Genomic DNA, 11,673 nt, shown 5'->3' with positions numbered 1-11,673 from the left:
GAGCACCCATTTAAAATGTTGCAGATTCAAGGGGAGCTCAAGTACCTCCATGAAATAATAATAATAATAACAAAGAAGGGATTTATGCGCCTTACAAACGTTTAAAAATGATCGAAATTCACTTTAATACACCGGGATTTGAATATAATGTGTAATCATTATGCTTTCTCGGCGTCTTCGTATGTCCTAATGACCTTTGGCTTAAGATCGTCCCTGCCGCCCTTTCCTTTGCCCTTTTTGGCCGCCTTCTTGGCCTTCTTCGCTTCCATTTTAGCCTTTTTAGCTGCCTGTTTTTCGCGCTTCGCCTTCTTGCGCAGCTCCACTGCAAGAAGAATTATGGTAAAATGTTTAATTTTTTGGCCAAATTCATCTTACCTTTGACGATTCGAGCGGTGGCCAGATTGACGGGCAGTGGAGCGCACTTAAAGCCCGCTGGTGGTGCCTTGGTCAGTCGGATGAATCTGTTGCCCGTGGCATAGAGCAATCCCAAGCAGGCCTGCGGACGGATGCGGGTTTTGGGCCACTTGGTGAAGTACAGATCCTTCAGCTTGATCTCCGTCTTCTTCACGCCCTCGATGTCGCGCCAATAGTACATTTCCCGCGAGGTAGTCTTATCGTGAATCTTCCAGCTGTGCGTGGGTGGATACTTTTGGTAGCTGTTCAAGCAGCTGGGCTTGTCCACATAGAACCAGACATCTGCATTCGGATAGAACTTCATGGCGGCCTCTCTACTAAGTTCACACGATTAAAAATTTAAAACCGAAATTTGGTGATATTTTTTGACTTTATTTTTTTCAAAGAGTACGTCTAAATGTTAAATTAAAAACGAAAATGCCAAATTTGATTTAAAATCACTGCTATGTTAGTCGAGGGTAACTTGAGCAAGTTGTATTCACAAAATGTATTCATACTTACGTTTTTTTGTATTTTTCCTTCTGCTTCAGCTGCTTAAAATGTATTTTATTCCGCCTGCGAGAATTAAACTTAACTAAAAGCAGCTAACTAACTGGCTACTTACTCTCGGCCGTAAAAACTAAGCAGGCACTTGCTGCTAAAAGTTAAGCTCGTTAGGAGGAGGATGAGGAGGCCAAGACAGTGAGTTGGTAGTGGAAAAGTGTCCTGACTTGTCACACCAAAGCGGCAAAGGTGATGTCGAAAAACTGTCAATTAAGTTTAATTATTTTATGCAGCAAGAGAGTGGAAAGGATCTCCAAACACACACACTCGCACACACACACTGGGGGCAGCTAATGTGCAAAAGGCGTCTTATGCAAACCCAGCGGAGTGGAGTGAAGTGAAGGCTAAGCAAAGTCAATTATCCAAGCAGCTTTGATGCAAGTAATTGGCATAATGAAATTTCCTCTCCAGGCCAACCGCAAAGAATAGAAGCAGCCAGAGCATCCATAGCAGCTGGCTGAGGAGCAGGATGAGGAGCAGTGGCAGTAGCCAGTAGCCAGTAACCAGTAACCAGTAACCAGTAACCATAACCGTATTAGCATATCGCACAGTTCCCGGGGGTTAACTGACAAGCCGTGGCTTTTTTAAGTTCCTGTCCTGCGTATTGAGTAAATATTTAAGCAGTTCGCCAGCTGTCGCACAATATTAATAGCATGCATTCGGGCGCAACTTGAGCCCCAAACTCGACTTCAGTTCTTCTGGCCGTGGGGGAAAAAAAGAAAGGATAAGGACAAATAGTCGGAGAGCAGACCGTGGCCCCAAAGTGCAAATATGTTGCGGCCAAAGCCGCAAAAACGTTTAAATATTTTATAAGCCAAAGGCACTTGCCAGCCGCAGTTGCAAGTGAGCCAGTGCAACAGCCAGAGGATAAGGAACAGCTAACTGCTGCAGTTACCAAATCGTCAACAACTAAGGCAGGCAGCACAGAGCCACACGTACATATATCTGTGTATAATATGCACATACCTACACATATATACATATCCCAGTCTAATGGGAATCGGTTCAAGTTGGCTGGTGAAAAGCGTTGGGTATATTGGATGAGAATGCCAGCTTAGTACAGATCTATTCTGGTATTCTTAGCCGAAAGCTGCAGCTTCTAGAGCCACAAGTGCTGTCTGTATCTGCAGGGATTTGGCTAGTCTAGATTATAATAATAAATAAGGAATAAAATATATATAAAAGGTACGTTCTATACTATAGAACTATCTATCAACGCTCCTGTGCTGCTCCCACTGCAGAATAGTTTGTATCCAATCTACTGGATATCATTATGTCGACCCATTTCTGTGCCATAATCTCTCTAAATACCCCGACTCCTTTAAGTTGATTCCGTTGCCATGTTGCCCAGCTCGTTTGGCATTCCCCTAATGCCATGAATTTTCGTCGGTTGCATTTCAGACCGACCCGCCCCCCTTTACACCAGTAAACCGGGGGATACTGCGCATTGTCTTTGGTGGTTGCGGTGGTGATGGCGGTGGCGATGGGTGGTGCTGGCTGGTGGTTGGGCTGGCTGTATTGTTGCATTGTAACGGTTGCATATGAACGACAGTTTTCCACACTTTTTATCGCTCCACTCTGCCACTTATTATAGCATTTTTCTTCGCTTTCTTGGCTTTTGTGCGCAAATTTCCATGGGGAGGCTGAGCCGCAAAGTTTTCGAGCTGTGTTCAGCTGTTGAGCTGATTTCGCAGCGACACAATACACTTGTAAAGCATTCAGTAACTTAAAGCACAGTGCCACTCCACTGGCCACTGAGCCTTCTGCTCAGTCCCTGTGAAATTATCGTATTTCAATTGAATTTCTCACATGCGATTTGCATAATTGAATTTGGACTTGCAGTGCCGCCATCAGATGGTTTCGGATAATTTATGGGTACCAAAAAGCGAACGACAACTCCGGTTTGAGCCGCTCATTTCTGGATAATTATGCCGCCGAAGATGCGTCTGCTTTATTTTTATCGATGCGCATTAAAAGGCTTTTAAAATTTATTGATATTACCAACTCTATTAAATTATGCCACCACCTCGGTGTATGGATGGCTGGCTCTTTGTGCTGCCGCCGCTGCTGTTTTTGTTGCCTTGATGCCTGTTTTACAGCCTGACTGAGTGACGCCTGGCGATGGCAGCAAATTTTCCATGTCGCCAGTGGCAGTAGCAGCAAACAGCAGCAGCAGCAGCATCAAGGCTGCTGCGTCCGTTGACTGGCAGCAAAATTGGCAATTCCAAAGCAGCAGCGACGGCGCAGGCGACTTTCCCCAATGCCATCGTTCAGGGGAGGCGGATGGCTGGCCGTTTTCGGGTGGGGGCGTGGCCCGGGGACTGGGCTCAAACTCAATTTGTGTGAAAAATACTTTTAGTTACTGTGCATATTTTAAATGTTACACACAGCGGCAGCCACAAAAGCAGCAACAGCAGTAACAACGCATCATCGTGATGTGAATTTTATTTTATATATATAAATATATGTATATATACTTATAAAAAAATGGGAAAAAAATTAAAAATTATATTTCACACAACGGGTAGCATGAGCGGTAAGCTGAATATGGGATAAATTAATGCATGAAGACTGGCAGCCATTGAAATCAGTTTATTATGCGCACACATACACCAGCACTGTGCCGGCATACGTGTCGTATGATTGATAAATTTGCACTTTGAAAGCACTCAAAATGTATAAAAAGGAAGGTGAACCGATAGGAAGACATTAAGCCAACGAACTGTATAAACAATAGCTTAATATTGTTTGCTCTATAGCGCAACTTAAAAATATGAAAAAAATATTTTAAAAAATAAATTTATAAAAATTATATAAACCATCTCCATTACTTTTAAGCAGCGATTATATATTATAAAATATAAACGGCGTGTAAAAGTTTTTTTTTGGTTGAATATGTTTCATAAGCTGAGATTAAATATAATTTAAATTTTTTTATAATTTTTGATTTTACACATTTGCAAAAAGCAAGAGGCTGAATCACCGCACTAATTCAAATTCATAGCATGTTTAGGAAATGAAAGTTTTTCTAATATAGGCTAATAATTCGGTGACACGATTATATTATTATTTTTTTACACAGCTACATTTGACCAAAAATAAAATGTAATAAATGATGTCTATCATACAGCCGTCATATAATAGCAATTCAATTATAATTCACTACGAATTCGTTAAGTAAAAAAATATTTAACAAATTTGATTGCAATATAAAACTCTGAATAAAAGTTACTAAACAACTGTATCTTTATTGTGCGAATATTATTTGGAGGTAGCAGTTGTCCACCTAGCAATTAGAATTCACCACGCATCCGGAGATTGAAATAGTCACAAAGAAGCGGCAAAGGGAATCGCATTTTGGCCAACATCACACTTCATTAGCACAGGTTATCGCGCTGTCTGCCACCCAAAATGTGCGACTGTGTGTGTGTGCTTGGGTGTTTGTGTGTGGCACACCCCTCCTTGGGCTCCACGGGGAAATTTCGCATGCACATGGCGCAGACATTTGAAAAACGGCCAAAGCAATGGGAGATTGCCCAAGCCGAGGAGTTCGGGAAAACCCCCGAAAACTGTGCAACTCCCAGGCACGAAAAAACTGCAAAGTTCGAAAACAGACGCAGACACGAGCGGCGAAGGATTTGTGCGATAGGACTTGGGCGGTCCGAGTTTCTGGGGGCGCGGCAGCATGCCACTGAAGTGGCAGACACGTAACCCCTTTAGCTGGTGTCAAAGGCAACATACAAATTCGAAGCTCCAACAACAGCTAGAGCTGGCCAAAAAAAAAAACGAATTTGCGAGTCGGGGGCACACTGGGTGCCATAAATTATGCAGCGCGCGGTAGATGCTGCAATCTGATGCCCTTCTGGCCCCCCTTCGCTCCAACCCCAGCCTTACACTGCATTCAATTTGAACCGCTCCGCAGCCCCAGACCCCCAAAAACCCCACCCCACCGTACAGCCAGCTCAATTGCCGTGTCGGAAGTAGCAATCCAAGCTTATCCATGGAATTTGGCATCCAACCGGCCGAACTGGCTGCTCAATCATCAATCCGCGTGCTAGCAGGCAAAAACGGCAACAAGAGTTGGCCCAAACTGGTGCAGCCAAACGGAAAAAGGTCACGGCAATTCGGACCGAACACAATCGAATTTGCGTCCTGATTTAGGCCACAGATCTGAAATTTCAAGCGTTCGATTCTTAATGAGTGAATTACCGAAGGTGTGTGTTATAATCCCATGAAGCATACACGGCTCGCACTTTCAACTTTTAAAATCACAGGTGCCTATAAAATAGTCCTAAAAAGGCACAAAAAGGACATAAAGGATTCACTTTTAAGATTATGAACTGATTTGCTTTTGAAGTAAACTACATTAAAAGATTAGGTAAATCTACACTCAACTAATAAAGGTATAAATTTAAGTATATTTAAGCAAAAACTATTTAATTTAGTCGAATAGAATTCTTCATAGTTCTGCACCGATTGTAAACTGAAAACAAAGAACATTGCAAACCCAACCACCCATGCAGATTCTCTGCCTCCTAATTAGCGCCGAACCACTCAAGTTGAGTTGACAGAATTATGATTAAACTAATATCAATTATCCAAGGCGCCGAGACACTCGGGGGATCCGCCAATGGAGGCCAGATCAAGTGGTTAACTCCGCGCGGCGTCTGCGAGTGTCATCAATGCCAAATTGGCCATGGGTCAGCGGTGGAGCTCGAGGGGATTGGGTATGCATAAAGCTATATTTACATAAATTGATACAAGATTACACTTGAAAATGAGTAAGAAGGAATACTTAGTTTTATGCATAAATATAATGTGAATTGGTATACATATCACTTAATATATATAATATATAAGCAACTAAATTCTAGTTCATCAAATATTTTTGTTAGCACCTTAAATATATTAACCCCCTAAAATCTTTTATAACTAAGCTGCTGACTGGTTTTTTACTTCCGTATCCGCTTTAGTCCCTTTAGTGGACTTTATCCAACGTCTTCATTAGCTGGAATATTTGTCTCCTTTTCTTTCGCTCTCCCTCTGTCTCCCTCTCCCTCTTTTCGCTTGAGAGAGCGAGAGAGAGAGCAGCAAAGGAAACTAATAATTAACACTTTTTACTGCCAAGAGTCGATAATTGAATTACAGAGTGCAGTCAATGGCAGTTTTAACCCTGCAATTTCAACTCAGCTCCTTCGTGTTCTGCATCAGGAGGTTCTCTGCGCCTTCTTTAAGTTTTTAGCAGCTGCCAGAAAAATATTCGCAAATGCAATCGCTTATACACTGAAAAACAACAAAAGCAAGTGCAAATCCAAAGGCAAAGGCAAAAATTCAAATGCAGCCCCATGACCAAACAAAATGAATCAAAAAACGGGCGGATTTGGGGGACAGGATGGAGCCGAGGCGCCAGCAGTCGGAATTCTTGCATAAAAACGTTTAATTAAAATTCAAGAGGTTTTGTTTTCAGAGGCTGCAAGTTTTTATTTTAATATCCCCCACAGCCCGCCCCCCATTTCATTCCATCAGTGTGTGTTTGAACGTCTTGAGTAATAGGTTCTCCAATCCGAACGGGTGCCTTGTGGGTGGTGGGCGGATATCGGGGGGCTTACGAACGGGGGTCAACTATGCAAATTGGTGTCTGTTTTGGAGCGGCGTTAATTACTTTGAAGTAAAATGCAAGCGACTAGCAAGTGGAATCGAGAAGCGACAGGCTGGAAAAGAGTTGAATGGGGTCTGTGATGGCGATCCGGAGAATTAGGTGAAGACAATAGCAAGAAATGCATCAATGATTTAAAAACATGAAGTGGACAAAGAACGATGTAATAAAATTAGGTATCTTAAGCTTTTAGTCTGTATCTGTGTATGTTCGTTACCTTATTTTATTAATTGGTTATTTCTGAAATCAGTATTCAAAGTTAATCCCTATTGATTCAGTGATATATTGCTCGGGGGAATCTGTTGCAAATAACTTTCCCGGAATATATAAAACTCTCGCTGGATAAGCTCTGGCTCATTGATAAATGCTACTTTTTGGCTGTCCTTGATAATTTTCCATAAATCCCGGGTAAAAGTGAGAAATCCCCAGCGAATCTTTAGCTCTTTTGCACCCTGCGTTTTTCCTCTTCCGACACTTTTGTGTGTCGATTGGCAGAGCAAACAGGGAAGTAAATTTGAAAATCCAATTTGCATTTCCATCAATAATAACGGCCGCACAAAGGAATATTAGACGACGACGATCCTGGCCAGCATCCACCCAAAAATCCTTCGCATCGAAGGCAATGCGTTTTGTGACAGCGGGAGTGAGGGACTGCTGGAGAGGAGCCGTCAAAAAATTTACCAATCATTAAAAATATTTCCACTTCCGTTTCCGCTGCGCACCATTTTCTAATGCGCCGCCTTGGCTTCCGCTGGCGCATAGAGAAAATTCTCGAAGTTTTTAGTTCAAATGTTACTAATGAATGTTCAAAATAGTAGCAACTCACTCACATCAAATGCTCTCTTAAAAGAAAAACACAAGAAAGAATCATATACAGGTATAAATAGTAATATATCGATACAAGAAACTTATCAAATTTTCTCTCAGTGCTGAGACTTTGCTTCTCCAATGAAGACCCTCTGAAGCTTTGTTTGAACAGCTAATGCCGGCCACGTTCCGTTGTCGTGGAGCAGCTCTGGCCTGCCACAGTTAGTCATCTCGCGCTGCTTTATGTAATTTATATCCTTGCTGCATTATCCTTTATTTACTTTACGTTTTAGCATTATATTTCCCGCATTTCTTTTTCTCTTTGGCTCGGACCACACCGCCTCACTCGTGGGCTTGCCTGGTAAATTTATGTATAAAAATGAGCGAAATTGCAGAACACATTTTTTCCATTACTGAAAATAAATGTCTGAAGGATGTGCCAAGGCCCAGTCGTCGCAGCAGGACTCCTGCCACGGCTCCAGCTTCATCTGATGCCTTAGATAGAAAAAAATCGCTTCTTACTGATGAGCTTCAAAGAATTCAATCAGAATTCATTTGAATACAGTCCGTGCATACCAAAAGGGCGAGATTAAGTGACCAAGCCGAGTCGAGTTGAGTTGAGTCGAGTCGAGGAGTCCAAGTCCACGTCGCAGTTTCGGAGTCGAGTGAAAGTATGGAGGAGTCAACTCCTTTTGACTAATATGCTTGTGGCCTGGGCGGTGCAGAAGTGGGCCAGCTTATACCGATCCCCCGAAACCCGCCCTTGGATTTCCGGTCATGACGCTGACGAATAAGTAATCAGCGCTAAGTTGGTAATTGAAAGCGCTGCCAAGGGTTTCTTAAAGCTGTTCCTCGGCGTTTACCTCTCGGCCAAATGCGTTTTCCTCGAAAGAAGAAAAACTTGCCACAGAGAATGTCAGCACCCTTCAACTAACAGCACCAGCAGATAGTCGGGGCAATAAAATATTTAAAGACAGTCAGTCATATATGTATGTACATACATATGCAGCAAAGTGGGTGGTGAGGGCTAAAGGCCATCGAACTAAGGTGAAAATCAAGCAGGGAAATCAATAAGTAAAGCAAGGCTTTTCTGTAGAATCATAATTTAAATCATAGAAACGAGTAAAATCATGCATATAAAATAATCAAATAAGTAATTTTGAATACATCTTGGCAAATATATATTATTTAACCTAAGCACCGATAGTAGTTCATTATAATAAATATGCGCTAAACTAGATATAATTAAACGAAAGCAGACATATTTAGCAATTAACTAAATGGCCAAAGCCTTCAGATAAACCAAGTTACCTTAAATGGAGAAGAGCGTGTGTTATTCCGCAGAAGCGGAAAGAATGCGCCATACATACATTGCGTAACATGAAGTCGCAAAAATTATGTACAGAGATTAAGAAAGTAAACCGTTATCTGCCAACGCCCCCGGGCTAAGAAAAGTGGGTGGGGCCGGCCAAAATGTGGTGAGAGTTGGTAAAAAATTTTTGCAGGGGGAGGAGGTATGCCAACCGTGTTGACAGTTTGTGCTGCAGGCGATTCCAGGGAACAGCGGGGAGAAACATAATGAAATTATGTATTTCCTGAACATTTCGTGTGTGGCAGATGAGCTCTGTTTTATATGTGTATGAGATTTACTTTTGTTTTATGTTCCGGGGAAAACGAATGTTGAAATTTTCTAAAATAATAAAATAAGCGAAAAAAAACAAGTATGGGACGTAAAAACAAATGAGAGATTTAAACAAAGCGGGATGTAAAAAGTAGACATGCATTAAAATGTATTATAGTATAAAAAATATAACTATAAAAAACAAAACACGTTAAAAGTATTTTACAATTTTTTTATTAGTTTTTCTTTCCTTCCCTTTCCTTTTAATACAATGCAAATTATGTTTAAATACAGCAACAATGTTAATTTGGATTCATATTCTTGTCTTCAATGTTTTGATATTTTGAGTTAAAAAATCTAGTCATATATAGGTATCCCTATATAAAGAAAAGATCCGCCAAGAAAATCAGTGCTGTTGACTTTGTATCGTTTCAACAAATAGCGAACAAAACGAACGTGATGCTTGATTTTGGACTTCAGGTATCTGAATGTTTTATGGGCAAGCGGAATCACTTTCCTGATATCCGATTGCAGTGGGTGGTGGTGGTTGGGGGTGTTGTTTCCGTCTTGCCTCGATTGATTCCGATTCTAATTGTTTTGGTCTAGTGGTAATCGCCCTGTGTCTGTGCAAATTACCTGAGCCGTGGCAAAACTTCAACCCCCAAATGGGCAAATAATTATTCGTGCAAACCCAAATCCCCCAAGTTCGCCCGGGGTAAGAACAAAAGTAGTTGGTAAGAGGGAAAAATTAAGCAAATATCACGTCGTTCGCATTTGAACTTCAGAGAAAATCAAAGACAAGCTACCTTTTTGGATACAATGGAAACTTAGCCAACTTGAATAAACGTTGTGTGGCAAAGTGTACCTTGCCACAGAGTTCGAGTGTTTGTGCGTTTTGACTGGGACTCCGTTCGAAACAAGTTCGGTTTAATTACAGAAAGGGCTTACAGCCAGACAATGAAGATTGCCCGGATGAAGCTCCCTAAATTGGAAATGGATGCGGGTGTTATTATTGGGCTAGCATTTTGTATGGCAATTCAGTTTAACCCAGTGCACCTGTTTATGAGTGAAGCTGATGAAAAACAATTGTTTTTTCAAACAGAAATAATAACAAAATTTAGATAAATATTTTTAATATTTCTAAATTTGTTCATATTCCAGAAAAAACAAATTTAATAAAATAGTTGTAAACCTTTTAAAGCTTGAACTTTTTCTCCGTGCAGCAACAAACAAATAAACACTGAGTTTGCAATTGCTAAATCATCGAGTGCAGGGAACTCGTTTAACTTCGTTCGTCAAAAAAAAAGCAGAAGAAAATTCGGGGGACTCCCCCAAAAGCGAGTGTGTGAGGGTGTGCGTGTGTGTGAGTAAATTGTAGAGTTGGCGCAAACGAGTAAAGAAATCGCTCATGCAAAACTGATTGACTGTAACGAAGAAAGTGTAAAAAGAGATACGAAACTTGTTAAAGTTGCTGCTGATTTTTAGACCGTGCCACGCCCCCTTGCAACCCGACTTTTCGCTGCCCGCCCCTTTGTTTTCTGTCTGTTATCTGTCGGCGTTTATTTATGTACACATATGTACGTATGTACATCCATATGTGCACGGCTCGCCTTCACATATGCAACGTATTCATTTACCCCCGATTTCAGGATATCCCGCCCCTACATCCTTCGGTTACTGATTTTTATTGAAAGGAAAATATCGCTGGTTGTGCTCCCCTTTGATATCCTTTCCTTTTCTACTCGTCAGTTTTCAGCTCGCCATCGCTTCACTTTTTGGGGGCACAACTTCTCTTTTTTGTCGGTTGCGCACTTAATTGAAAGGAATTGTTAATTCACACAGGACCCCATCCCTTTGCTCGATTACTCGTCCTTTGTGTGTAATTGGCTGTACTGATGCTGAACATTCGAAAAAGGAATACACGGTACCCTCACACCCCTCAACTTGTTAAAAAATGAGGCCTAAAACAAGTAAGTTTGATTCTTTAAAACAGCAGAACAAATAGCATATTTTAAACTTTTGCCTAATTATAAGAAATGCATGTATGTATGTTTAATGTTTAAAGGAATATTTAAGCTTTTCACTGGTCTAGTTGTTTGCCAGAGGGCGTCTGTCGGGCTGCATCCGGCTGAACAATTTGTTGTATTTATTCGTGACACTTATTTGTCATTTTGAGCATATAATAGCATTGTGTGGATTATAAAGGGATTATAGCCCCGGTCGCCCCACTTCTTGAGCACACCCCACTACGCCGTAGTAATTGCTCACGTTCTCACGCGCTCTCAACGCCTCACCCCCTGTGGCTTTTAAAACCAATTTGGTAAAACCGTCCGACCAACGGCAGCCAGCCAAGTAAGTCAACCAGGTCAAAAAGCTGCTTCAAGATGTGTGTAATTAGACGTGACTTTTCCTCGAGTTCTACTGAAGGGTTTTCTGGTGGCCGGGGGCCAAATCGGGCCTTAAAGCCATCTTAACGCTGTTGTTATTTAGAGCTTAATTGTGCCGGGAGACGGAGGAGGAGCAGTGCCCAGGGTCGGGGATCGGGCGTCAATTATTGGGCCGAGGTGATGGGTTGAAGGGGAACCGCCCTTAGGGTTCACGATGGATTAAAATCTGCTTTAATGGCTAATCC

The 11,673-nt window shown here is 41.7% G+C and overlaps 1 protein-coding gene and 1 long non-coding RNA gene across 3 annotated transcripts; both read right to left on the bottom strand.

The window, feature by feature from the left end:
* Positions 1-81: 81 nt before the first annotated feature.
* LOC6610063 lies at positions 82-3,360 on the bottom strand. 2 transcript variants are annotated; one of them, XM_032715881.1, is made up of 3 exons: positions 916-3,360; positions 376-731; positions 82-322 (listed from the first exon to the last, which is right to left on the bottom strand). In XM_032715881.1, exons 2-3 carry the CDS (start codon positions 716-718, stop codon positions 159-161), a joined length of 507 nt encoding a protein of 168 aa, XP_032571772.1. In that variant the 5' UTR covers positions 719-731; positions 916-3,360; the 3' UTR covers positions 82-158. The 2 variants fall into 2 exon arrangements, with proteins under 2 accessions (XP_032571772.1, XP_002034679.1); XM_002034643.2 differs by lacking the exon at positions 916-3,360 and having other exon boundaries at positions 376-900.
* A 3,052-nt stretch (positions 3,361-6,412) lies between these two features.
* On the bottom strand, positions 6,413-9,238 carry LOC116800503. Its single transcript, XR_004361441.1, has 2 exons — positions 6,831-9,238; positions 6,413-6,690 (listed from the first exon to the last, which is right to left on the bottom strand). It is a non-coding gene; the product is annotated as an uncharacterized LOC116800503 (long non-coding RNA).
* Positions 9,239-11,673: the final 2,435 nt, after the last annotated feature.

Source organism: Drosophila sechellia, chromosome 2R, assembly GCF_004382195.2.
Source record: "Drosophila sechellia strain sech25 chromosome 2R, ASM438219v1, whole genome shotgun sequence".
Lineage (NCBI taxonomy): Eukaryota > Metazoa > Arthropoda > Insecta > Diptera > Drosophilidae > Drosophila > Drosophila sechellia.
Note: the sequence above shows the minus strand (reverse complement) of the source record. Positions and strands in the feature narration are given on the sequence as shown.

Coding starts and splice junctions, on each gene's coding strand:
- LOC6610063 (XM_032715881.1), bottom strand. CDS start 718: ATGAAGTTCTATCCGAATGCAGATGTCTGGTTCTATGTGGACAAGCCC. Junction 323..375: donor CACCGCTCGAATCGTCAAAG/GTAAGATGAATT, acceptor TTCTTCTTGCAG/TGGAGCTGCGCAAGAAGGCG.